Source organism: Hyaena hyaena, unplaced genomic scaffold, assembly GCF_003009895.1.
Source record: "Hyaena hyaena isolate Hyena2069 unplaced genomic scaffold, ASM300989v1 scaffold_4, whole genome shotgun sequence".
NCBI lineage: Eukaryota > Metazoa > Chordata > Mammalia > Carnivora > Hyaenidae > Hyaena > Hyaena hyaena.
Window position 1 is genome coordinate 1,154,025 of NW_024080636.1, and position 27,946 is coordinate 1,181,970.

At 45.4% G+C, this 27,946-nt stretch overlaps 1 protein-coding gene across 2 annotated transcripts in view; it reads left to right on the plus strand.

The window, feature by feature from the left end:
* SGSM3 (small G protein signaling modulator 3) overlaps positions 1–27,946 on the plus strand; it is a 51,495-nt gene that overhangs the window by 19,439 nt on the left and 4,110 nt on the right. Inside the window, exons 2-10 of one of the 2 annotated variants that reach the window (XM_039235727.1) lie at positions 21,509–21,622; positions 22,110–22,195; positions 22,659–22,725; positions 25,040–25,248; positions 25,327–25,434; positions 26,288–26,431; positions 26,673–26,868; positions 27,240–27,385; positions 27,641–27,865. In XM_039235727.1, coding sequence (XP_039091658.1) covers positions 21,616–21,622; positions 22,110–22,195; positions 22,659–22,725; positions 25,040–25,248; positions 25,327–25,434; positions 26,288–26,431; positions 26,673–26,868; positions 27,240–27,385; positions 27,641–27,865 — 1,188 coding nt within the window. In that variant the 5' untranslated portion in view covers positions 21,509–21,615. Of the gene's footprint in view, positions 1–21,506; positions 21,623–22,109; positions 22,196–22,658; positions 22,726–25,039; positions 25,249–25,326; positions 25,435–26,287; positions 26,432–26,672; positions 26,869–27,239; positions 27,386–27,640; positions 27,866–27,946 lie in introns of those variants that run through there. The other variant, XM_039235719.1, reaches the window with a different exon arrangement.

Below are 27,946 nucleotides of genomic sequence, written 5' to 3' on the forward strand. Positions count from 1 at the left end.
AATAAAACCTTTGCATTACATAATCAGCTGAAATCACTTATCTTGAAATTTTAATAAAATGGTCATGAGCCCTTTAAGCCCACATTATGGGAGAATTCCAACACCCTCCCCCAGATTTTTCAAATTTAACCCATTTAATCTTCATGACAACTCTATAAAGTAGGGATTATTATCTGTATTATTACACCTTTCCTTTGGTTTTTCCCCAAACCAGCTTCGAGGCCCTTATGAGTAGGGCAGGCTTTACTAAAGATAGGGGATGGCAAAGGGGTTTTACCCTGCAGTAACAGCTTCACCTGGGTTTTAGACTGTCCTTTCCGGAAGAGGCATTCTGTCCACACCCTCCAGATCCTTCAGCCCCCAGGCATACTGAGTGTTCATGTCTCATCGGTAACTTTGTTCTAAAGGATGCAGCTCCTCACCCTGTGTTTGGACTTCTCTTCCCCTCCTCTTTATAGTCCAGGCCACCTCTAGTTCTCTTCTCTCCTGCTTCCAAATTTCTATTCATTTCTTTTGCTCGGCAATTGATAGATCTGTCCTATCTTTCATGCCTTCAAGGTTTACCTTCCACCTGAAGGTGTGGAGATTGTCAAGGTATTTTTCAAAACAAAGATTAACTGCCTTCCTAACCCCCACCAACTCTGGGAGGCATTCTGGAACCAACTATTAAAATAGTAATTCCTCACTGTGCTATAATTATAATACTGTAAAATTATAAGTGTAAGGGTCATTAGGTTAATTACCCTACTTCAAATCGTATCATATTAGACTCTAATACCAATAATCTGTTGGTATTAGATTTCTATTTACAAAGCTGACACTTTATTTATTTTTTAAAATTTAAATCCAAGTTAACATAAAGTGTAATAATTATTTCAGTAGAATTTAGTGATTCATCACTTACATATAACACCCAGTGCTATTCCCATCAAGTGCCCTCTTTAATTCCCCTGCCCATTTAGCTCATCCCCCCACATAACACCCCACCAGCAACCCTCAGTTTGTTCTCTGTGTTTAAGAGTTTCTTTTTTTAATTTTTATTATTTATTTTTTAATGTTTTATTTATTTTTGAGAGAGAGAGAGATAGCGTGAGCAGGGGAGGGTCAGACAGAGAGGGAGATACAGAATCTGAAACAGGCTCCAGGCTCTGAGCTAGTTGTCAGCACAGAGCCCGACGCGGGGCCCCGAACCCATGGACCGTGAGATCATGACCTGAGCTGAAGTCAGATGCTTAGCCGACTGAGCCACCCAGGCACCCCATATTTAAGAGTTTCTTATGGTTTCTCTCCCTCTCTGCTTTTACCTTATTTTGCTTCCCTTCCCTATATTCATCTGTTTTGTTTCTTAAATTTCACATATGAGTGAAATCATATGATACTTGTCTTTCTCTGACTTATTTGGCTTAGCATAATACACTCTAGTTCCATCCACATGATTGCAAATGGCGAGAAATCATTCTTTTTGATTGCCAAGTAGTATTCCATTGTGTGTGTGTGTGTGTGTGTGTGTGTGTGTATACACACACCACATCTTCTTTTGTTTTTAGTGTTTTATTTATTTCTGAGAGAGAGAGATTGCATGAGCAGGGAAAGGTCAGAGAGAGAGAGGAAGACATAGAATCTGAAACAGGCTCCAGCCTCTGAGCTAGCTGTCAGCACAGAGCCCGATGCAGGGCTCGAACCCACAAACAGTGAGATCATGACCTGAGCCGAAGTCGGATGCTTAACCGACTGAGCTACCTAGGTGCCCCATGTACCACATCTCCTTTATCCATTCAATAGTCGATGGATATTTGGTCTCTTTCCATACTTGAGCTATTGTTGATAGTACTGCTTTAAATGTTGGGGTGCATGTGCCTCTTCAAATCAGCACTTTTTATCCTTTGGATAAATACCTAGCAGTGCAATTGCTGGGTAGTAGGGTAGTTCTGGGTTTTGTTGTTGTTTTCTTCTTAGAAACTTCCATACTATTTTTCAGAGTGACTGAGCCAGTTTGCATTCCCACCAACAGTGCAAAAGAGTTCCTCTTTCTCCACATCCTCACTAACATCTGTTGTTGCCTGAGTTGTTAATTTTAGCCATTCTGACAGGTATGAGGTGGTATTTCATTTTTTAAAAAAATTTTAAATGTTTATTTTTGAGAAAGAGAGAGAGGGGGAGAGAGAAAGAGCGTGCAAGCAGGGGGGAGGAGCAGAGAGAGAGGGAGACACAGAATCCAAAGCAGGCTCTAGGCTCTGAGCTGTCAGCACAGAGCCTGATGTGGGGCTCTACCTCATGGACTGCAAGATCACGATCTGAGCTACAGTCGGACGCTTAACCAACTGAGCCACCCAGGTGCCCCTCGTTGTGGTTCTGATTTGTATTTCCCTGATGATGAGTGATGTTGAGCATCTTTTCATGTGCCAGTTAGCCATCTGGATGTCTTCTTTGGAAAAGTGTCTATTTCATAACCTTTTACCAATTTCTCCATTAGATTGTTTGTTTTATGGGTGTTGAGTTTGATAAGTTCTTTATAGATTTTGGATACTAATCCTGTATCTGATATGTCATTTGCAAATATCTCCTCCCGTTCCTTTGGTTGCCTTTAGTTCTGCTGATTGTTCCCCTTGCTGTGCAGAAGCTTTTCATCTTGAGGTCGCCAGTAGTTCATTTTGGCTTTTGTTTCCCCTCGCCTCTGGAGATCTGTCAAGTAAGAAGTTGCTGCAGCCAAGGTCAGAGAGGTTGTTGGTTGTTTTCTCCTCTAGGATTGTAATGGCTTTCTGTCTTATGTTTAGGACTTTCATACATTTTGAGTTTATTTTTGTGTATGGTGTAAGAAAGTAGTTCAGGTTCATTCTTCTGCATGTCACTGTCCAGTTTTTCCAATGCCATTTGCTGAAGAGACTGTCTTTTTTCCATTGGGTATGCTTTCCTGCTTTGTCAAAGATTAGTTGGCCATACGTTTGTGGGTCCATTTCTGGGTTCTCCATTCTGTTCTATTGATCTAAGTGTCTGTTTTTGTGCTAGTACCATACTGTCTTGATGATTACACCTTTGTAATACAAAAGCTGACACTTTAAAGTAGAAAAGGCAGATTTTCAAAAATCCAAGTCCTCTCCCAAATTAGACAGATTAATTAATTTTATTTAAAGAGGGGGGAGTTTCTCACAGCATTGTTTTTGTTGCAGATATTCCTGTTAGGTCTTAAATGTAACAACAGATGATGAGCTCAGTCAATTACAGATTATTTGGCTATACAAACTCTGGTTACTGGGGAAAATGCTGATAATTTAGTGTTCAGTAGAGAAAAATATTTTAAAATCTGTATTGTTAGAACTGCACATATATAGAGAAAAACCAAAAGAGAACATAGAAGGGAAGAAAGTGATTTATTAGGGTAGCTGACTTGTGACAGAATTTAAAAAATTTTTGATTTCCATTAACATTGCATAAGTACAGAAGTCTGAAAAGGGTGCAGAACTTCCCTTCCCTAGAGAAACCCAGTGACTGTGTTTATATTCTAGAGATTTTCTTCTGACCTGGAACCCACATTTATCCTGCTACAGTTTTAAGTTTATCATTTGTGTTTGTATCTTACTGTGTTCTCATTGGAAAAGAATTGATCCTGTGCAGAGTGCCCAGAGGTGTTGAAAAGAAGCACTCCTGAGCCTTGGGCTCTAACAGCCAGTGTCCCACCAAGCCCCAGCTCAGGTTGTGGCTGGGGACCAGGTGCATGAGCTGTGGAGAAAATTCAGGGGACAGGGAAATATTTCTCTAAACGTTTTTGGATTTGGAAATAGCATTTTCCCCTTACATCCCACCTTAAAATTGCTGTACTTTTCTAGTCTCCTGGTTTATAAGCACCTTTTTTGCTTTAAAATGCTTTCAGTGGTGGGGCACCTGGTGGCTCAGTCAGTCTGACTCTTGGTTTCGACTCAGGTCATGGGCTCACAGTTCATCAGGCTCTGTGCTCGTGGCACAAAGGCTGCTTGGGATGCGCGCTCTCTCTCTCTCTCTCTGTCTCTCCATCTCTCCATCTCTTACCCCTCCCCTGGTCATGCTTTCTCTCTCAAAATAAATAAACTTAAAAAAAAAAAAAAAGACTGAAATGCTTTCAGTGGCATATCCTTTGGAAAGTGTTGTACCTGAATATAATAGAAAGCAACTACAGCCCCAGGTGAAGTCACACCTGAGGATTTGGTTTAGGCTTTAAAAACAAAGCAAAACAACAACAAGGAAAAATGGTGCCTTGGAAACCTGACTGTTAAAAGTGTTGTCACTTGTTTTTCCAGTGATTACTTAGACTATTGGGGGGAAACTTGTTACAGTAACTTGAAAAATGACAGATTTACCTGTTGGCAGCTTGGGGAGTTCCTGACTTCACAGGGGGATAAGATGTCAGATTCATGCTGAGCAGTGTTAGTACTAGTGTTAGTTACAAATGAGAAGAGAAAAGGATCTTTTTCACAGTTGTAGATCAGCTATTTCTAATAGTTTGCATCTTTCCCCCCCACTAAAGCTTTTTAAAAAAAATTATCTCCCACCTTTTTTGTTCTGTTTATTTATTTGAGAGAGAAAGAATGTGAGCATGAGCAGGGGAGGGGCAGAGAGAGAGGGAGGGAGAGAGAATCCTAAGCAGGTGCTCTGCTGTCAGTGCAGAGCCAGACATGGGGCTTCATCTCACAAACTGTAAGATCATGACCTGAGCAGGGATTAAGAGTCGGATCTTAACCGACTGAGCCACCCAGGCACCCCAGTATTGTATTTTAAGTCACATACTGTCTCGATGCTAATAACTCCACTTTTCTTTGCTTCTCTCTTCAACTCACCATTCACCATTAAAACTTAAAGTCTTGTCAAGATCACCAAAAACCTCCCCCTTGCAGAACCAGCGACCGACCCATTCTCTGTCTTCTTACCACTTGACCTCTAGGTGGTACATGACACTGATGATCTCCTCCCTCTCCTCGTCTTGGTTCTACAGCACTACACACCACTAGTGTTCCTTCTACTTCATTGGCCACCCCTCAGATCCTATTTCCTGTTCCCTTTCCGGCCTAACCTCTAAGTGTTGGAATGTTCCAAGATTTGGTTCTAGGCCCCCTATTCTGCATTCTTTCCTTGGCTATGACAGCTAGTCCTGATGATTCCCAGATTTACACCTGTAGTTTTGACTTCTGTGAACTTTATCCTCATATATACAGCTAGCTGCCTACTTGACATCTCCACTTAGAGGGCTAATAGGCATCTCAACTTAGCATGACCAAAGCAGATTTATTTATTTTATTTATTTATTTTTTCTGAGAGAGAGGGAGACACATAATCTGAAGCAGGCTCCAGGCTCTGAGCTAGCTGTCAGCACAGAACCTGACACGGGGCTCAAACCCATGAACCATGAGATCATGACCTGAGCCGAAGTTGACGCTTAACTGACTGAGCCACCCAGGTGCCCCTAAAGCAGGTTTCTTGATGTCTAAACCTGAAACTTGCTCTCCCCCTAGTCTTCCTCTATCTTGATTAATGGGACCTGCACAGTTGCTCAGGTCAAAAACCTAAGGAGTCATCATTGACTATTTCTGTTACCTACCTCTGCTCCTCCACATTATATCAAGAATCTAGTTACTTTTCACCATCTCAACTACTTTAGTCCGAGATACTATCTCTTACCTGGGTAACTATAATAGCTTCCATCCTTAAGCGCTCTGTAGTTGATTCTCCACACGGCAGCCAATGTGATTTCTTGAAGCATGAGTCAGACCATGTCATGTACCTGCTCAAAACTCCCCGGTGACTTCTCATTAAAATAAAACCCAGCATCTTTGCCATGGGTAGAAGGCCCTCTGTAAGCTAGTTCCTGTCTGCCTCTCCAGCGCGGTCTGCTGCTTTCCCCTCATCACTACCTCTGACACACTGGCCTGTTATCTTTCCAGTGTAATAAACTCTTGTTGTTCTTTAAGACTCTTGCATGAAACAATTCCTCTGCTTGGGCTGCCCTTCTAGGTCTCTATAGAGCCTTGTCATCTCTGTGGTGTCAGCTGAAAGGTCATCTCCTTGGGCCTTCTCTGACTACTCTTCAAAAATAGCCTGTCTGCCCCTACCTGTCACTCTGAAACCTATTATTCTGTGTTTTTTTTCTTCATAGTATGTATTATTAACCTGAAATGATCTTGTTCATTTATTTACTTATTGGCTGTGTTCGGTCACTAATATTAATAGCTGGCATTTATTAGGCACATACTATGTGCCAGGTATTGTGATAAGTATTTAGTTACATTTTCTCATTTGTCATCCCCTTTTACAGATAAGGAAACTGCAGGTTCACAAGAGTGAGAATTTTGTCTGTCTTCTTTGACTCCTGTATCCCTAACACATGGAACAATGTCTGGCACATAGTAGTTGCTCAGAAAATTTTTTTGTTGTTTGGATTGATGAAAGACTCCCAAATTTCTCTATTTAGTTCCAGCAGCTCCATGAAGATGTATACTTGTATATCCTGTTACCTACTTGTTGTCTCCAATTGAATCTCTAAGAAACATTTATTTTTATTTTACTTTATTAAAAATTTTTTAATGTTTGTTTATTTTTGAGGGAGAGAGAGACACACAGAATCCAAAGCAGGCTCCAGGGTCTGAGCTGTCAGCACAGAAGTAGACTTCTCCCATTCTCTCTTAACATTGCTCCTCTTATTCATCATGTTTCAGTTACACTGGGCTCCTTTCTGTCCCTCCAAGGTGTTACCCACCTCAGAGCCGTTGGATTTGTCATTCCTTCTGTCCATGACTCTGCACTCCTAGATCTTTCTTTGCAAGCCTAGCTTCCTGTCCTTCAGATATCAACCCAAACAGCACTTCAGAGATTTCCTTCCCTGGATCCTATATCACATCAGCCTCTTTCTTTCTTTTTTTTTTTTTAAATTCAGAGTACCTCCCACATTTGGGAATTCTCATTTATTTGTCCATCTGTTTATTTGTTTTATGTTTGGTTTTCCCCTCTAGACTGTAAATCATTGTTGTCCTAGCACATAGTATGTGTTGGAGAAATATTTAGGGTGTGAATGGCTGAAGAATATACACATTTCTGGGTGTGCATCCTGCATTATAATGTTTCCACTTAATGTTAGATCATAAATAGTATCTGTATTCCTTAGTCCCAGTAATTAAAATTTTTATACTGTTGTGTCTGGCTTCTTTCACTAAGCATAATGTTTCTTTTCTTCATTTACGTTAATTGAGGTATAATTTACATATGGTAAAATTCACTCCTTTTAGTGTACAATTCTGCAATCTCTGACAAATACATACAGTCATGGAATTACCAACAGTCAAGATACAGAACATTTCTCTCACCCCACAGATTACCCTGTGTAGCTGTATAGTTAACCCTTCCTCCTACCCCCATCCTGTAGAAACTACTAGTCTGTTTTCTGTACCTATATGTTTGCTTTTTCCAGGATGTCCTAAAGATGGCATCCTGCCATATGTATTGTTTTCACTCTGATTTCTTTCCTTTCGCATAATACATTTGAAGTTCATCTGTTGTTGAGTGTCAGTAGTTGTTTTATTTTATTTTGTTTTGCTGATTAGTAATCCATTATATGGATGTATCACAGTTCTTTATCCATTTACCAGTTAAAAGACATTGGGCTGTTTTCAGATTTTGGCAATCATGGATAAAGCCGCTATTATACACTTACCTACATATTTTTTTGATACACAAAAATTTTCATTTCACTTAGATAAATATACCTAGGAGTAGGATAGTTGGGTTGTATGATGTTATATTTAGCTTTATAAGAAACTTCCAAACCCTCTTCCAAAATTGCTGTTCCATTTTGCATTCCCACCAGCGATATAGGGGCGTTCTAGTTGCTCTGCATCCTCAACACTTGATATGGTGAGGATATGGTGAGGTTTTGGTGGTTGTAGTGTTTAGCTTTTTTTTTTTCCTTTAGTCATTTAATATGTGTGTAGTAATACTGTGGTTTTAATTTGCATTTCCTTAATTAGTAATGAAGTTGAATATATTTCTACATACTTGTCATCGCTATATGTAATTTGAAAATGTTTCTTTTTATTCACTTAAGTAACCTCTACACCTGATGTAAGGATATAAGGTTTGAACTCGTGACCTCAAGATCAGGAGTCTCAGTGGGTGCCTGGGTGGCTCAGTTGGTTAAGCATCCTTCGGTTCAAGTCATGATCTCGTGGTCCATGAGTCTGAGCCCCACGTCGGGCTCTGTGCTGACAGCTCAGAGCCTGGAGCCTGCTTCGAATTCTGTGTCTCCCTCTCCCTCTGCCCCTCTTCTGCTTGCATTCTGTCTCTCTCTCTCAAAAACAAATAATAAAACATTAAAAAATTAAAAAAAAAAAAGATGAGGAGTCTCCTGATCTTCCAGCTGAGCCAGCCAGGTACCCCTGAAAATGTTTCTGTTTGAATCTTTGCCCCTCCCTTTTTAAATTGGGTTTCTTGTTTTTTGCTTACTGTGTTTTGAGAATTCCTAATATTCTAGATATATGTCCTTAATCAGATAGGTGATTTGAAAATATTTTCTACCATTTGTGGCTATGAGTTGTTAAAGTCCAATTTGTCAAATTTTTTCTTTGATATCTCATGCCTTTTGAGTAAAATCTAAGTAATCTTTCCTGAATCAAGGTCACAAACATTTTTTTCCTCTGTTTTCTTCTAGAAGTTTTAGTGTTCAGGGCATCTGATGACTCAATCCATAGAGCATGCAACTCTTGGTCTCTGGCTCATAAGTTTGAGCCCTGTGTTGGGCCTAGAGCTTGCTTTTAAAAAAAAAAAAAAAAAAAAGTTTAAACTGTGTTAGGTTTTACATTTAGGTCTGCAATCCATTTTGAGTTAACTTTTGTATATGGCGTGAGGTATAAATTAAGATTCGTTTTTTGCAGTTGGCTATCCAATTTTTTTAGGACCATTTGTTGCAAAGACTCTCCTTTCTCCCTTGGATTGCCTTTGTATTTTTGCTGAAAATTAATTGTATTCATTTCTATGACTGCCATAATAAAGTACCACAAACTGTCTGATTCAGAATGACAGTAATATTATCTAACAGTTTTGGAGGCCAGAAGTCTGAAATCAAGGTGTCCTTAGGGCCGTGCTTATTTTGAAACCTGTAGAGGAAGGATCCTTCCTTGCCTCCTCCAGCTTCTGGTAGCCCCAGATGTTTGTTGGCTCGTTACAGTGTAATTCCAGTCTCTGCTTCACATAGTATTCTCCCTGTGTCTCTTCACAGTGTCTTCCCTCTCTAAATGTCTGTGTCCAAATTTCCCCGTTTTATAAGGACAATAGTCATGTTGAATTAGGGCTCACCTTAATGATGTCATCTTAAGTTGGTTCAATTGATAAAGACCCAGTTTCCAAAAAAGGTCACATTCTGACGTATCGAGGGTTGGGACATCAACATATCTTTTTGGGGAGAACACAGTCTAACCCATAACATTAATTGGCGATATGTATGGGTGTATTTCTGGATTGCCTGTTCTGTTCCATTCTATATGTTTGTCCTTTTGCCAATGCCCCACTGTACTGCAGCTTTATAATAAGGATTGAAATAAAATAGTGTGAGTTCTCCAGCTTTCTGCTTTTTTTCTTACAGTTTTTTTTAACCTTTATTTTTGTGAGAGAGAGAACGTGAACAAGGGAGGGGCAGAGAGAGAGAGACACACACACACACACACACACACGCACAGATTCCCCAACAGGCTGCAGGCTCTGAGCTGTCAGCACCAAGCGCATTGTGGGGCTTGCACACATGAACTGTGAGATCATGATCTGAGCCAAAGTTGGACGCTTAACAGACTGAGCCATCCAGGTGCCCCTCCAGCTTTCTGCTCTTTGAAAATTGTTTTGAGTATTCTGATTCCTTTGCTCATTTCCTTAAATTTTAGAATCAGCTTGTCGATTTCTCCAAGAATTCCTGGGATTTTGATTGGAATTATGTTGCATCCTTTCCTTGTTCCCAGTCTTAAGGGTAAAGCATTCAGTCTTTCATCATCAAGATGTTAACTGGATGGGCGCCTGGGTGGCTCTGTCAGTTGAGCGTCTTACTCTTGATTTTGGCTCAGGTCATGATCTCACAGTTTCGTGGGTTTGAGCGCTGCATCAGGTTCTGGGCTTGGGATGTGGAGAGGGAGAGAATACTCACTCTCCTTCTCTCTCTGCCCTTCCCTGACTCTCTCTCTCTCAGAAAATAAATAAATAAATAAAAAGAAACGTTAACTGTAGGATTAAAAAATATTTTTAATTCTTTACTTGAAAGTACACAAACTATCAAAGCTCACTCAAGAAGAAAAAGATAATCTGAATCACCTTGTCTCCAGTAAATAAATTGTAGTTGTAAATCTTTCCACAAAGAACACTCCAGGGACAGAAGGCTTCGTTCATGATTTTTACTTAACATCTAAGAAGTGATATCAGCTTCTACACAAACTCTTCCTGAAAATTGAAGGGGAGGACTACTTTCCAGATCATTCTATAGCAAATATTGTCCTGATGCCAAAACAAAGGCATTACTAGGAAAGAAAACAGCAGATCATATGTCCTTCATCAACATAGATCCAGATATTCTTTTTTTTCAATGTTTTTTTTTTTTTTTTTTATTTTTAGGAGAGAGAGAGAGAGACAGCGTGAGCACGGGAGGGTCAGAGAGAGAGGGAGTCACAGACTGAAACAGGCTCCAGGCTCTGAGCTGGCAGTCAGCACAGAGCCTGACGCGGGGCTCGAACCCATGAACCGCGAGATCATGACCTAAGTGAAAGTTGGATGCTTAACCGACTAAGCCACCCAGGCGCCCCTACATCCAGATATTCTTAACAAAGTTTTAGCAAATTCATCCCACGATATATAAAAGGGAGAATGCATCACAACCCAGTGGGGTGAGCTTCAGGTATTCCTCATGTTCCTTTCAGGGGTTTCTTTCACCAACCCTGGGTACTTTCCTTATAAACATACTCTGACCAGTATTCAGATGAAGATTGGGGATACCTTCTGCAGATTTCTAGAGTTCTCGGCCCGTGCAGCCTCCCTTCTCCATGACTTTACTCTGCTTTGGTCTCCGCTAGCCCTCCACTCTGTGTCCTGGGCCAGCCGGCAAACTATCCAGGTGGGAACTGGGGTGATTATTTGTTTTCTCTGCCTCAAGGCTCGCTGTCCTGTGCTGCCTGTCTTCCAGTGTCTGAAAACCATTGTTTCATGTATTTTTCTGTTTTAGTTCAAGTTGGGAAAGTAAATCCAATCCTTGTAACTGTCTTTGCCAGATGTGTAAGTCCATAGTTGGAATATGAAATGATTGAGTCACATTTTATTGTGTCATTATGCCAAAATTTGATTAATTCCCCTAATGTTTGACATTTAAATTATTTTCATGTTTTTGTTATATAGATAATGCTGAAGTAAACATTTTCATGCACATACTGTTTTGCTTCTGTTGAATTGTTTCTTTACATTTCTAGGAGAATACTTACTGGATCAAAGAGTATGAAAATATTTATGGGTATTCCATTCCCAAGGGAACATACCAATTTACAGCAATTTATGAGTGAACTAATTTTCTTTTTTTTTTTTTTAGATTTATTTGTTTGTTTTGAGAGAGAGAGAGGAGGGGCAGAAAAAGAGGGGGACAGAGGATCCAAAGTAGGTTCTCTGTTGACAGCAGAGAGCCCAGTGCAGGGTCTGAACTCACAGCAATGAGATCATGACCTGAGCAGGTTAGGCACTTATCCAACTTAGCCATCCAGGTGCCCCGAACTAATTTTCTATCACAAAACTCATTTTAAGCAGCACTGAGTATTTTATTTCATTATTATTTTTTTAAGTAGGCTTCATGCCCAGTGTGGGGCTTCAGCTTACGATAACCAAGATCAAGAGCTACATGTTCTACTGACTGAGCCAGCCAGGCACCCTGAGTATTGTATTGTATGGTATGGTATGTATGTATGTATTTATTTTTAAAAATTTTAAACATTTATTTATATTTGAGAGACAGAGAGCATGAGTGGGGGAGGGGCAGAGAGAGAGAGGGAGACACAGAATCTGAAGCAGGCTTCAGGCTCTGAGTTGCCAGCACAGAGCCCGATGCGGGGCTCAAACCCACAGACCGCGAGATCATGACCTGAGCCGAAGTCAGATGCTCAACCGACTGAGCCACCCAGGTGCCCCTGTATTTAAAGATTTTATTTAAGAGAGAGAGAGCGTGTGTACATGCATGAGCAGGGAAGGGGCAGAGAGAGAATCCCAAGCAGGGTTCACACTGTCAGTGCAGAGCCTGATGTGGAGCTCCATCTCACAAACTGTATCATGACCTGAGCTGCAATCAAGGGTCAGGTGCTTAACTGACTGAGCCACCTAGGTGCCCCTGAGTGTTATGTTTTAAAAAATAGTTTTATGGGGGTGTCTGGGTGGCTCAGTCAGTTGAGTGTCCATTTTGGCTCGGATCATGGTCTCACAGTTTGTGGGTTTGAGCCCTGTGTCAGGGTCTGCACTGACAGCACGGAGCTTTCTTGGGATTCTGTCTCTCCCTTTCTCTCTGTCCTTTCCCTGTTCATGCTCTCTCTCTCAAAATAAATAAATAAACTTAAAAAATAGTTTATGTTTATGTACATATATATGTAAATACATATAATTATACCTAAATACACACACACACACACATTCATGTGTGTTGTATATATATGAATGCTTCCACCAACAAAAGGTCTGATCTGCTTGGCTTTCTGTTCTCAAATTCAAAACCTCCAAAGGATTTATTAGGCCATTTGGGGGAAGGCACTCATGCCTGGTCTCATCATATTTGTCAATAGCTGTTGAGTTGTATGATTGGTCCATTTTCAGGTCTGTGTTCACCCAAAACCAATAAACTAGGCTCAGAGAGATGAAGTCACATAAATGTACACAGCTTCCCAGAACTATGTAGTTGGAAAAAGTGAGTAAAGGAAGCAGTTTCAAAAGTGTGGGGTTAGTGTGGTAGGGGGATTGCTGTCTTCCAGATACTCAGAAGAAGGGAGAATATGGCATAAATAAAATATCGGTTAGTTATTACCATGGCATGAAATGTGACTTTATTGATTTTTTTTTCATTTGCTGTTGTTCACTCATTCATCTAATTTATCTAACGTGTTAGGTAAATGTTAATTGAGAGACTTCTGAGTGCCAGGGATACAGAGGGAAACAAGATGCAGTCTAGTTTTGTGGGGTCAGTTGGCCAAAAAAGAAAAAGGGGTAAAAATGCTATGAAGTAAGTGCTGGGATAGACTTAATTCACAAGGCTTTATAGGAACACAGGGAGAGAACCTCACCTAAAGGCAGAGAGGAGACATGCAGGTATATTAGTTATGATGCATACAAATCACCCTAGAACTTGGTGGCTTAAAACAAAAATAATCATTTATTATCTCACAGTTTCTATGGGTCAGAAATTCATTAGCATCTCTGTTGGGAGGTTGTGGCTCACGAGAGGAGAGAGTCTCTCATGACATTGCTGTTAGATGTTGGGCTGAAGCTGCAGTCATCTGAAGGCTTGGGACTAGGGGATCTACTCCCAAGGTGGCTCACTTAAGTGGCTTGAAAAGTTGGTGCCTCTCCATGGAGCTTCTTGGGTGTCCTCACAGCATGGCAGCTGACTTCCCCCGGAGCAGGTGATCCAAGAGACCAAGGTGGAAGCTGCAATGCCATTTATAGCCTGTCCTTGGAAGTTACACATGGTTATTGCTGCCGTACTGACTGGTCTCAGAGGTTAGCCAGGGCTCAGTGTGGAGAGGATCTACACAAGGGTGTGAATACCAGGAGATGGAATCATTTGGGGCCATCTTGGAGGCTGGTTACTACAGAAGGCTTCTTTCTGTGACAAGGTGTTGTTTCAGTCAAGTTGTTATGAGTAGGAGTCTACCTGACATAAGGAGAAGACTACTATACACTAAAGATTGGAGACATTTGGAGGGGCGCCTGGGTGGCTCAGTCAGTTGGGCGTCCGACTTCGGCTCAGGTCATGAGCTCACAGTTTGTGAGTTTGAGCCCTGTGTCTGGCTCTGTGCTGTCAGCTCAGAGCCTGGAGCCTGCTTCAGATTCTGTGTCTCCCTCTCTCTACCCCTCCCCTGCTCATGCTGTCTCTCTCTCTCTCTCAAGGGTAAAATAAGCGTTAAAAAAAAAAAAATTGACAGACTTAAAAAAAAAAAAAAGAATGGAGACATTTGGGCAGCTGATAGTAGTAGACCAGCATCACTGTAGTGTAAGGTAGATGTGGAGAGAGAGGGGCAGAACCAGGTGGTGTAGGACCTTGTATTGTTAGAGAATGTGGCCCTTATTCTGGTGTCAGTTAAGCAGGAGATCAGGGATCAGATTTACATTTCAGAAAGATTATGTTGGCAGTAGGAAGCAGTTGGAAATAGGAGTCTGGGGCTTGGGAGAAAGGGTCCTCAGAGGAAAGAGTGGTTGTGAAGCTTGGACAGCACATGAGGTTGCCCAGGAACAGCTCTGAGTAAGGAGAGCAAGGGCAGAGGGTGGAGCCCATATACATTTTAGAGGTATGCTGAGGAAGAGAAGCCAATGAGAGAAACCAGTAAGAATCCCAATAGTTTTTTGTACCCTACGTTGAGAAAAGTACTCAGATATTTTCCAATAAAATTTTTCATGTACTACTGATCATTTATGGTCTGATTTTATTTTTTTATTGAAGTTTAGTTGACATACGTTATATTAGTCTCAACCATACAACATAGTGATTAGACAAGTTGCACATGTTATGCAGTGCTCACTACAGGTGTAGCTACCACCTGTCATACGTCACTGTTACAATACCATTGACCGTGGTCCCTATGCGCTACTTTTCTTTTCGTCCCCAGGACTTATTCATTCCATAGCTGGAAGCCTGTAGTTCCTACTCCCCTTTCCCCCATTTTGCCCACCCCCTTACCTCCCTCACCTCTGGCAGCCAACCATTTGTTCTCTGTATTTATGGGTCTGTTTTTGCTTTCTGTCAGTTTGCTTGTTTTGTTTTTTAGAGTCCACATAAAAATGAAATGTGATACTTGTCTTTCTCTGGCTTATTTCACTTAGTGTAATACCCTCTAGGTCCATCCATGCTGTCATAAATGGCAAGATCTTATCCTTTTTATGGCTGAGTAGTATTCCATTGTGTGTATGTGTGTGAACAGTACATCTTCTTCTTTTTGTTTTTTTTTTTAGAGAGCAAGCGAGCACATATGAGCAGGAAAGGGGCAGAGAGAGTGGGAGAGAGAGAATCCTGAGGAGGTCCCTGCGGGGCTTGATCTCACAACCCTGTGATCATGACCTGAGCTGACATCAAGAGTCAGACACTTAAGCGACTGAGCCACCCAGGCGCCTCAACATCATCTTTATCCTTTCATCTATCAATGGACAGCTGGGCTGCCTATCTTGACTAGTAAATAATGCAGTAAATATAGGAGTGCATGTATCTTCTTCAAATGAATTTTTTGTTTTCTGTGGATAAATATCTGGTACTCTAATTACTGGATCATATAGTATTTTCTTAATTTTTTGAGGAATTTCCATAGTATTTTCCACAGTGGCTGCACCAGTTTGCGTTTGCACCAATACTGCAAGAGAGTTCCTTTTTCTCCACATCCTCACCAACACTTGTTATTTTTCTCGTCTTTTTGATTCTACCCATTCTAACAGATATAAGGTGATATATCTCATTGTGGTTTTGATTTGCATTTCCCTGATGATGAGTGATGTCAAGCACCTTTCCATTTGTCTGTTGGCCATCTGTATGTTTTCTTTGGAAAAATGTCTATTTAGGTTCTCTGCCCATTTATTATTCATATTATTTGCCTTTTTTTGTGTTCAGTTGTGTAAGTTTTTTATATATTTTGGATATTGACCCCTTATTGGATATATCACTTGCAGGTGTTGTCTCTCATTCAGTAGATTGCCTTTTCATTTTATTGATTATTTGCTGTGCAGTAGTTTTTTAATTTTGTGTAGTCCCCGTAGTTTTATTTTTGCTTTTGTTTCCCTTACCTCAGGCGACCTATCTAGAAAAATGTTACTAAGGCCAATTTCAAAGAAATTACTGCCTGTGTTTTCTTCTATGGTTTCAGGTTTCACATTTAGGTCTTTAAGATTTTACTTTTTATAATTTTTTTTTTTTATTTATTTCTAGGAGAGAGAGAGAGAGAGAGACAGCGCGAGCAAGGGAGGGTCAGAGAGAGAGGGAGACACAGACTCCGAAACAGGCTCCAGGCTCTGAGCTGGCAGTCAGCACAGAGCCCGACGCGGGGCTCGAACCCAGGAACCGCGAGATCATGACCTAAGTGAAAGTCGGACGCTTAACCGACTAAGCCACCCAGGCGCCCCAAGATTTTACTTTTTAAAGCATCTATAGTAGCTACATTATCCTCCTATCTCCAGCCTTTCTTGGACTTCCCTGGCCTTGCACTTCGCCCTCCCAATTAGTTATTATCAACAGTTTTCAGTGTCCTATCATTTTTTCACAGAGAAAAACAATCTTCAGGATCTCAGCCCCTTTCAAATACAAGTATTTCTGCTTTGGCTGGTCTCGGCTTTCGTGCTCCCTGGCAAATGGGTGACCCCCTCTGCAGTGTGGCAACCCTGCTATATTGTCAAGAAAACTAGAAGATCAACAGTGGATGAAAGATAGAATAAAATCTCCTTGATCTGTATCAAGAGCACCCCCTTCCTAACACACACAGATTTACAGTGACATCTGACAGTCTTTGCTTTGTGAACACAATTTGTCTTGCAGGAAATTGTAGCATTGGCAAACTAGGGAGAAATATACTGGAGGCAGAGTAAAAAGATACCTTTAAGCATGTAAATTTAATTTAAAAAAATCCTTCTGTGGCACCTCAAAGTTGCTTGCATCGATCCTGTTTTTCAAAAGTTTCTTTTTGCCACACGATCCTGTTTTTCAAAGGTTTCTTTTTGCCTCTCAGTACCCGTGTGACCACAGCAGGGCATCTGGTGACGTGACTAAGTTCTTAGCTGCTTCCACCAGCTCCCAGATGGCTGCTTTCAGGAAGTTGCCATAGCGACCAGAGGCAGGAAAAACCTGCCTGCCCAGCTCGGCAGTATCACATCCGGCTCCTCGAGGAACTTGGAGACTCAAGGGAAGTTGGCAGGAGATGGGGCGCATGTGTGTTACTGCAAAGTCTCTTGAAAAATTTTTTTAATGTTTTCTATTTATTTCTGAGAGAGAGACAGCATGACCAGGAGAGGGTCAGAGAGAGCGGGAGACACAGAATCAGAAGCAGGCTCTAGGCTCTGAGCTGTCAGCACAGAGCCCGATGTGGGGCTCGAACCCACGAACCGTGAGATCGTGACCTGAGCCGAAGTCGGACGCCTAGCCGACTGAACCCCCCAGGCGCCCCTGCAGAGTCTCTTTAAAATGTATCTAGAATTCGACCACTTCTTTCTGGTCCCACTGTAGCAAAGCCAGTGTCATTCCTACCAGTGTCATTCCTGCCATTGCTGCCTCTGCACAGATGCCAGAGCTTTTAAAACCTAAGTCAGATTCAGGTTCACCTCTGCTCCGAACCCTGCTGTGATGCCCCAGCTTCCTGAGAATAAGATCCAAAGTCTGCACCCTGTTGGGCCCCCTGCGACTCCTGCTGTGTCTCCCACCCAGGTTTACTCCTGCTCTTCCTTCCTGGTCCCCAGCCTGCTGGCGAATTACGTTCCTGCCTCAGAGGCTTTGCACCTGCTGTTCCTTCTGCCCAGGTCCCTTTTTTCCTTCTTTTTTAGTCTTTGCTCAGATGTCCCCTTATCCTCAAAAGGCTTTCCCTGACCACTTTATTATATATAGCCCTGCTCTTCTGTGCTCTCTATACTTTTACCTTGCTTTATTTTTCTTACAGTATTGACGTCGTCACCATCTGACTCAGCTATTTTTATGTTTATTGTCCGATTCTCTAATGTAACAGCTGGGACTTCTGTTTTCACTGTTGCACCTCAGCCTTTAGAACCATGCCTGGGGGCGCCCAGGGGGCTCAGTTGTTAAGTGTCCGACTCTTGGTTTCTGCTCAGGTAATGATCTCAGGCTTCATGCAATGAGCCCCGCGCAAGCTGTCAGCGCAGAGTCTGCTTGGGATTCTCTCTCTCTCTCTCTCTCTCTCTCTCAAAAGAAAAAAAACTGGGTTGTGGTGGTGCTTGGTAAATGCTTGTTGAGCAAATGAGTGAGTGGGAGGCAAGCTAAGGTCAGAATCGTCTTCCTGGTCCCCTGAGTCCTCCATAGCCAGAAACCTCATTTCCTCCACTGTAAGCAATGCCCTCTTCTTTCACACTTTTTCTGTGCCTCCGGAATAAAACAACAAAACCACTACCTCTGTGGCATCAATGATGAGGGCGCTGGTGATGATCTAGCTGGTGGCTGTGTGACATCAGTTCAGCAGGCCAGATGGGGATAACACGGTTTTATATGAGGCTACATTATTGCAGTCTATTTGGAAAACTGTACGTGGGTCTTTTCTAGGCTTATTTTCTTCTGTATAATGAATAGGGGCATCTACTTCAAGACATGTTGTAAGGATTAAATGATATGATTTTTTAAAATTCTTTAATGCTTATTTATTTTTGAGAGAGAGAGAATGAGTTGGGGAAGGGCAGAGAGAGAGGGAGACACAGAATCCGAAACAGGCTCCAGGCTCCGAGCTGTCAAGCACAGAGCCAGACGCGGGGCTTGAACTCATGAACCGTGAGCCGAAGTCAGACCAACTAAGCCACCCAGGTGCCCCAATGATGACATGATTTTAAAACTTCTCAGTCCCTTTAATGTAAAAATATGTAATGCTGTATCCAGCGTGAGATTCTGATTCAAGCCAGGCCCTGCATACCTGCCACACTGAAGGAGACGTTCAGTTCTCGTTACTGTCCTGAGGCAGAGCAGACAAGCCTGGGACGGCTGACCTGGTAGGGAAGCGGCTTCTGCCATCTGGCTCTCAGTGGCACTTGTCAGGAAGCAGCTCTCCCACTTGGGCAGCAAGGCCTCCTGCTGGGCATTTCGGCCCAATGTGGCATCGTCAGGGTGTGTCTGAGGCAGGAATGGAGTTAGTGGCCAGCTGAGCTGCCCTTAAGTGCTACAGGCTGACTCTTTTGCTGCCAAATTTGCAGATACATCTTTGCAGAGGACGGGGTTTTTTTTCACGTGGCCGCCATGAGCATATGCTCAAGTGAAGGACCCACAGGGTGAGGTTTTCTCAAAGTTCCCTTTGCTTTTCCTTGTTTGCTTTTTCAGTCACCTGACCCTCTGGCCTACCAGGACTCTGCAGCAGAGGGCCTGGAGAAGTCCCGTGGGCCAGAGCAGCAGTGGCACCTGGACAGCTGGCAAAAGCAGGTGTTTCTTTTAGGTCTGGGTCTGGGTGAACATGATTTAAAGAACAGGAATGCAGCTTGCCCTCAAGTATTTCAGCCACATCTCCTCATTGCTACTTCCTTTTTATTTCACAGAGTCCAAGCCTTTCATTCCACAGTTGGAAATAAAAGTCTTCATATTCAGAAAAGTCTGAAGAAACCACTCCAGAACCTGCATTTCTGTTGAAGTTCAAGTAATAACTGATTCTTTTTAGATCTAACAGGAGCAGGTTAGAAATGGGAAGTTAGAAATTTAGAGGACACCCTAGTCAATGGCTATTTCTTATTTTTCAAAATTGAAATATAATTCACATGCTATAAGATTTACCTTAAAAAATTTTTTAATGTTTATTATTGAAACAGAAACAGAGCATGAGTGGGGGAGGGGCAAAGAGAGAGGGAGACGGAATCCGAGCGAGCCCGACGCAGGGCTCAAACCCACAAACCATGAGATCATGACCTGAGCTGAAGCCAAATGCTCAACCAACTGAGCCACCCAGGCGCCCCTAAAATTTACCATTTTTAAAATGTACAAATCAGTGGTTTTAGTATTTCATAATGTTGTGCAAGTGTCCCATTCCCGAACATGTTTCCTCTCCCCAAATGGAACTGTTAGTGGTCACTCTGCAGCCCCACTGTCCCCTCCCCCCCAAGCTTGGCACTCACTGCCCTGTTTTCTACCTATGATTTTCCTCTTGTGGACATTTCACTTAAACAGAACCATACAGTATTCATCTTCTTGTGAGCAGCCTCCTTACTGGCCTCCCTAATGTTCTCCGTCTTCACTGATAGAGTCGCATGTATCAGTACTTCACATTCCTTTTTACGGCCGAAGAATTTCCCATTGTATGGACAGACCATACATTTTGTGTAGCTATTCATCAGTTGGTTTGTTTCTCCTTTTTGGCTTTAGTGAATACTGCTGCTGTGAACACCTGTGTACGAGTCTCCTGGTAGACATGCTTTCATTTCTCTTGGGTGAATACTATAGGAGTGGAATTACTGGTCACGTGGGAACTCCATGTCCACCTTTTTGACAAACTGCCAGACTGTTTGCAACAGCAGCTGCTCAATTTTATCTTTTTTTCAAGTCCCACCAGTGATGTGTAAGGTTCCACTTTCTCCACGTCCTTGTCAGCACTTTGGCTTTTTGTGACAGCCTTCTTAGGGGGTGTGAGGTGGTATCTCATTGAGGTTTTTGACTTGCATTTCCCTGATGAGTAGTGATGTCGAGCATCTTTTCACTCCCTTTGGCCATTAACATCTCTTTTTTTGGGGAAAGGTATATCCAGATCTTTTGCCCATTTGTCTTTTTATTGTTGAGTCCTCATTTTTTGAGAGGACAGTAAAAGCGAGGGAGGCCGGGGTTTTAGCAGCAGCAGGAGACATCTAAACTAGATTGCGGTCTCCTGGTTCCCAGCTGCAAGGCTGGTGAAGAATGTGGTAAAGCTGGACGGCCGGGTGACGTGGAAAATGTCAGTGCTGAGGCGAGTTAGAGGCACTGATCCAGAAGCTAATTTGTGTTCTGCTGAAGGGTTCCTCAGAGATTCTGACTTGGGGAAACTTAATCATGGAGGTTTGGGTGGGGGCTGGTTTCCTTTTCTTTCTTTTTGAAGAAATATTTGCCTGAGCCTAGGGCATCAGGAAGTGTGTATATAGGATTCCCTCCTTTATTTATTTATTTATTTATTTATTTATTTTTAATTTTTTTTTTTTTTTTGAGAGAGATAGAGACAGCATGAGCAGGGGAGGGTCAGAGAGAGAGGGAGGCACAGAATCTGAAACAGGCTCCAGGCTCTGAGCTGTCAGCACAGAGCCCGATGCGGGGCTCGAACCCACGAACCGTGAGACCATGACCTGAGCCGAAGTCAGACGCTCAACTGACTGAGCCACCCAGGGACCTCAGGATTCCCTCCTTTAATAACAGTGGGAGCTGAGCAGACCCTGCCCTTGGCTCACAGAGCTGTTGAGAACATCAGTTTTGTAGCTTCTTTGGAATGTAGCCTCTCTCAGACGACATGGTCAGAGTAGGAGACTTTTTTTTTCAAGTGTGACTTTTCCTTCTCACTGCCCCTCGGCCAGTAAAATCACAGTGGTGAGTGGAAAAGATGCAAGAAAGGGCTGCATCAGAATGACTTTCCCCTCTGCTCTCCTACCACGGCAGATGTTTCCGGACCAGATGAAGCCTGAAGAGCCTTCCAGCTGTACGATAATAGGCTAGGAAGCCTTCTAAGCGTGGATTTGCAGAAGATTGCCCTGCCTCTCTGCACAATGTCAGGTGGGAGGCAGGCCCTGGGCTGGAGATGGGTGAGAGGCTGCCCAGAGGGAGGGGAGGGTCTCACTCGGGAGGGCCCGTCCCGTGGAGTGGAAGCAGGACAGACCTTTGAGGGTAAGAGTGGGAGAAAGGAGGAGACGGTCCCGCAGGCCATCCAGGGTCACCACACTTTTCCCTGCTCAGGTCTCCAGGTTCCCCGAACCTCTTGTGCCGTCCCCTCCATCCATCCTGTAAATCCTCACGCTTGGGTGGAGGAAGAGGCAAGGGATGGATCTGGTTATGTTTTGTAACATGCTGCTTTTTTTCTTTTCCTTCCTCCAGAAAGTTGCTCATTTAGGTCTCTTCCCCTTCTCCACCATCTCACTTCGGATGGTGCCGTACCTCTACTGCTGGCGCCCTTGTTGGGAGTGGGGGAGATCCCAGCTTGAATTTTTACCCTGAATGCTCTACATTTTCTTCATTTCCTATTCCTGGTCCTCCTTGATTTTAGGAAGCCACACACCTTCTGCCAGTGGCCCCTTCTCAGCCCTGACTCCAAGCATGTGGCCCCAGGAGATCTTGGCCAAGTCCACACAGGTACAGCTCTGCTCCCAGGCTGTGGCCCCAAAGGGAACCTACTGCCTTAGACTTCCTGGGGGTGGGTAGCCACACCTCTGGGTTAACACAGACTCAGAAGCCACCAGCAGGCATGGCATCTGAGCTCTGTGTCCTCGGGGAATCCATCCTGAAGTTGGAGGAAAAGTTGTATGGCACTGTGTGCCCAGTATTAGCAGGATGCAGAAATGCATAAACTCTGTTTCTTAGCTTGATCTTACTGTCTTTGACCTCTGAGGAGAACAAGGAAAATGCGAGGCCAGTTTGAGAGGGTGGTGGTCCCTGTAGCTGAGTGATGACCACAGAGGCTTCAAGGAAGGGTGGCCTTCAGTCTGAGTCTTGAATGCCAGAATTTCAACAGGCAGCAATGTAGGGTGGCATTTTCCAGAATTTGTGGTACCAGACTTGTGGCTGTACAACTGACTCTTCCTCATCGTGGTTCTAGAAGGAAGAGTCAGCGGAGCAGCCGGAGTGCTTCTATGATGAGTTCGGTTTCCGCGTGGACAAGGAAGGTAGGACAGAGCCTCTGCAGTGTCGTCTTGCTGCCGCGTGTGGCTCACGGGTGGCTCACTTGCAGCTGTGACCCAGGCTCCGCCTGCTCCCGAAGCCACAGAGCGGCATGCTGTTAGAAGTATACGGAAACCTCTGCTTTTTAAAAATTTAGATCAATTTTATTGATCTTCACATATGATAATAACAGCAGTAATGTTCATTTAGTGAAGTTGAAAAACACAGAAAAGTATAAAGATTAAAACAAAGTAACTCAAAATACCACAACTTAAAGATAATTGCTGATATTTTAATTTGTCCTTTTCCTGGTTTTGTGTCTGTGTCTTTATATACTTTTCATAACTAAAATTATGCATACATTTTGTATATTGCTTGTATAGCATTTCTTCTTTAAGATCTCTTTATTTTTTTAAAGTTTATTTATTTATTTGAGATAGAGCGTATAAGCGGGGGAGGGGCAGAGAGAGGGAGAGAAAGAATCCGAGGCAGGTTCCGCATTGTCAACACAGAGCCTGATGCAGGGCTCAAACCCACGAACTGTGGGATCATGACCTGAGGTAAAATCAAGAGGCATATGCTCAACTGACTGAGCCCCCCAGGCGCCACAGGACCTCTTTAAAAGCATATTTTTCCATGGCTGAACAATATGCCATTATAATGGATTTATCATAACATTTTATAACTACTCTTCTGTAAGTGGGCCCTAGGCCATCTCCATTGTTTTCCATTCTAAACACACCTGCTGCTTCCCAGGTGGGCTGTCGGGAAGGCCGCTTGCCTGCACCCAGGCCGGCACCAGCCGTGCGGGAGTTTTCTGGGCTGAGACCGGTCCTCTTCAGGTTGCGCCTGTTCCAGGTCTGACATAAGTTTTCCTCATTCTCTGGTTTGCAGGCAGATACTTGGAAGTTAAAAGCCAGGCCTGTGAGGAACACTGGGCACTCTGTAGAATAATGAAAATGATGGGGACCACATTGAGAAGTGTGTTTATTGACACCCACCAAAGTGTACACTTAAAATTTGTGCACTTTGCCATATGTATGTAAATTCTCGAACAGTGAAGTTTCGGAAAGCTGAGGCTGAGGGCGAGGCTTTAGGATGAGTAAGGACAAGGATCTCTGAGGCTGACGCGCCCTCATGTTGCCTGGTGGCCACAGGAGCTTTGTCGATGTTCACGCAAGCATTTCAGGGCCATCCACGGGCTGTCCACCCTCCACTGCTGCCTCCCCAGTGCCTCGAACAAAACCAAAGGTGGTCTTGGCCTCGTGGAATTCCCAGGCAGTAAACGAATACATGCCGGGGACAAAGAAGAGCTATGAAAAAATCCAGGGCTGTGGAGAAGAGGGGGGGTGGATGGTGTGTCAGGTGATGAAGGCTTCTTCAAGGGGAGACATTTGGCTGGGGACTAGGAGCAAGTGAGGCAGTGAGCAAAGCTGGGGGAGGGAATAAGGACAGAGGCCCTGAGCTGGCAGTGGATTTGCTGAGGAACAGCTGGAGCAGAGGAAGCAAGAGGGGAGCAGTAGGCGATGAGGATGGAGGGCTCAGGCTGGGGACATGTGGTCACCGAACCTCATAAGGCCTCTCGTCTGAGCGAGCAGAGTGATGTGGTCCAACTTGTGTCTGAGAAGGGGCACTCTGACTGCTGAACACCTTTAGAGAGGCAGGGGTGGAACCAGGTGAGTGAGAAGGCCGAACAGTGACCCAGATGGAAGTCGATGGTTTGGTCAAGAGCCATAGTCAGAGGTGGTAGAAGTGGTGAGAATCTGCCAATAGGATTTGCCTGTGGGTTGAATGTGGGGGCAGGTGGAGTTGGAGCCAGAGAGGCTTCTGAGATCTAAGCCTGAGCATCTGGAGAATGGAGACAGGGGGTCTTTGGATCTGGGAGGCAGGGGCAGGTTTGGGGGAGCAGTTAAAGAGCTTGCATTTGGGGCTGCCTGGGTGGCTCAGTTGGTTAAGTGTCCGACTTCAGCTCAGGTCATGATCTCCTGATTCGTGGGTTCAAGTCCCACATCAGGCTCTGTGCTCACGGCTTGGATCCTGGAGCCTGCTTCAGATTCTGTGTCTCCCTCTCTGTCTGCCTCTCTCTTGCTCGCACACAAATAAGACAGATGTTTGTCTCAATCAAACATTAAAAAAATTTTAAAAAACAAGAAAACCCCTAGCATTTGCTCATTGGGATGCTTGTAGGACATGTACCCGGAGCCACAGGAAGCTGTTGGAAACATGGCTCTGGATTTCAGTGGTGAGATATGGGCACCAGACCTAAAGCCCAGGGCCTATCCCTGCTCACCACTGCGTCCCCGGGCTCTCTCCTCGCAGACGGTGCCAACCCCGCTTCCGGCAAGCCGCCAGCCGTGTCTCTGATGGAGGAGCCTCCGCAGAGGCTGCGCTGGCAGGCCCACCTGGAGTTCACCCATAACCATGACGTAGGGGATCTCACCTGGGACAAGATTGCCGTCTCTCTGCCCCGCTCCGAGAAGCTTCGTTCCCTGGTGCTGGCTGGCATCCCACACAGCATGAGGCCACAGGTGAGGCTGCGAGGGACCTGCAGAGGGCCCATGGGCCTTCAGGTGTCCCACTGAATGCTCATGGCGCCCCCTCCTCAGCTGTGGATGCGGCTCTCCGGGGCCCTGCAGAAGAAGAGGAATTCCGAGCTGTCTTACCGCGAGATGGTGAAGAACAGCTCCAATGATGAGACCATTGCTGCCAAACAGGTGAGGCTGGGATAGCACCGGGGCCCTTCGGAAAGTGCTTTCTGGTCAGAAACTGCGCGTGGGCCTGCAGGCAGACAGTAAGCTGCCTGGGGCTATGGGAACCCACCCTCACCGTTCCGTCCTTGGCAGGGGTGGCCCAGGAGAGCAGGCAGCCGTGTGGTAGCCCTTCCACCCACAGATGTGTGTCTGGGGCAAGCCCGTACTTCCCGGGTTCTTGTAGGCAGAAGGGACAGTTGTCAAAAAGATGACCAAACCTGGGTCACTTGGAGATTTGTAATTTTTAAAAAATATTTATTTTTGAGAGTTTGTGCAATCGTGCATGCACACACACACACAAACGCGCCCACGCACATGTGCTCAGGGGAGGTGCAGAGGGAGGAAGAGAGAATCCCAAGCAGGCTCCACACCATAAGCATGGAGCCCAGTGTGGGGCTCGATCCCATGAACTGTGAGTGAGATCATGACCTGAGCCAAAATCAAGAGTCAGGTAGTGAACCGACAGAGCAACCCAGGCGCCCTCACCTGGAGATTAATAAAGATTTCCAGGCCTCATTCCAGATATTCTCATTCTGTAATTCTGGCTTGAGGCCCAGGGATCTATAATTATATTTCTGTAAGTTCCCCCAGTGAATCTGGTGGAATCGGCTACATATAAGCTGAGCTCTAATCCTGAAGGAAGAACATAAACTTTGACCCAGGGCGTTAGGCATCCTTCTTCTGGGTTAGAAACCTGCCTGGGGTTTGTCCTGCCCGGAGGTCTCCCAGCTTCCCTCACAGGGTGTGCCTTAGGTGTCACCAGTGTGGAGGGTGCGGGCCTGCATCTCACAGGGGCTTGTGGGTGGGCTGCTGGCAGATCGAGAAGGACCTGCTCCGCACCATGCCCAGCAACGCCTGCTTCGCCAGCGTGAGCAGCATCGGGGTGCCTCGCCTGCGCAGGGTTCTCCGAGCACTGGCCTGGCTCTACCCAGAGATCGGCTACTGCCAGGGCACAGGCATGGTGAGCACAGCTCAGAAGGGGGGGGAGGTGCAGGCGTCCCCGTACACCAGTGCCATCCTGGGAAGCCGGATGGGCGGTGGGGCTGGAGGTGGGGTTCCCCGTGAAGGGCCGGGACTGCCCAGTATGTTGCTTCCAACCCTGAGGAGAGCCACGTGGTCTGTGATGGGAGCCCCAGGCGGGTGCCGCCTCTGATTCCCGTGGAGACCCAGGTAGAGGCCCCTTGTCCGCCTGCCCCGGCCAGGTGGCTGCCTGCCTCCTGCTGTTCCTGGAGGAGGAGGACGCTTTCTGGATGATGTGCGCCATCATCGAGGACCTGCTCCCTGCCTCCTACTTCAGCACCACGCTGCTGGGGGTCCAGACAGACCAGCGGGTCCTGCGCCACCTTATTGTCCAGTACCTCCCTCGCTTGGACAAGTTGCTCCAGGAGCACGACATTGGTAAGGGCCGGCACCCACCCTCTTCTCTGGGGTCGGGAGTCCTGCGATTCCTGCTCAGATGTCACAAGTCTGGGGCCACCGGATGCAGCCAGCAGGGGACAGGGCAGCCGGCTGCATTGGGAGGAAAAAAGGTGCCCGCCCACCTGACGACGGCCAGCCCTGGGCCCAGCACACAGTCTCCATCGTGCTCTCTTTCTCTGACAGCCTGTCTCCCTCCCCTCGGAGCGGGCAAGGCTCTTGCTCTCTGGGGGCCACCCTCCAGCTTCTCCCCAGCTTGCGTGCCTGGGAACATGCCCCCTTTCAGGCTGTCCTGCTGGCTGTGCTGGCCGTCCCCGGTCCCAGCCACAGGCGGCTGCTGTGTGTGTCCACAGAGCTGTCCCTGATCACGCTGCACTGGTTCCTCACGGCCTTCGCCAGCGTGGTGCACATCAGGCTGCTGCTGCGCCTCTGGGACCTGTTTTTCTACGAGGGCTCCCTGGTGCTGTTCCAGACCACGCTGGGCATGCTGCGGCTCAAGGTGCTGCTGCGGCCCCGTCCCTGCGGGGGCTGGACGCAGATGCCCTGGCGCCCCTCCTCCGGGGCCGAGTGGGCTTCAGCCTCCAGCTTCCTGTAGTCTGAGCACTGGTCCCTCCTGAGAGGCCCACAGTGGGGCGGGCTCTTCTGGGGCTGGCACGCCTGGTGTTCCACCTGAGGACAGTGATCAGGATCGGCTCGGGGGCCTGGCCTCTGGCTGTGACGCCCCTCCCCTCACTCCTTCCCTCACACGGCTCAGGAGGAAGAGCTGATCCAGTCCGAGAACTCGGCCTCCATCTTCAACACGCTGTCAGACATCCCTTCGCAGATTGAGGACGCGGAGCTGCTGCTGAGGGAGGCCATGCGGCTGGCCGGCTCCCTCACGGATGTGGCCGTGGAGACGCAGCGCCGCAAGCACCTGGCCTACCTCATTGCGGACCAGGGCCACCTCCTAGGGACCAGTGCCACCACCAACCTCTCGCAGGTGGGCGCACGAGGAAGGAGGCCCTGCCTCGCCCCCAGCGTGGGGGTCCTTGAGGAAGCCCAAAGTGAGAGAGGCTGCAGG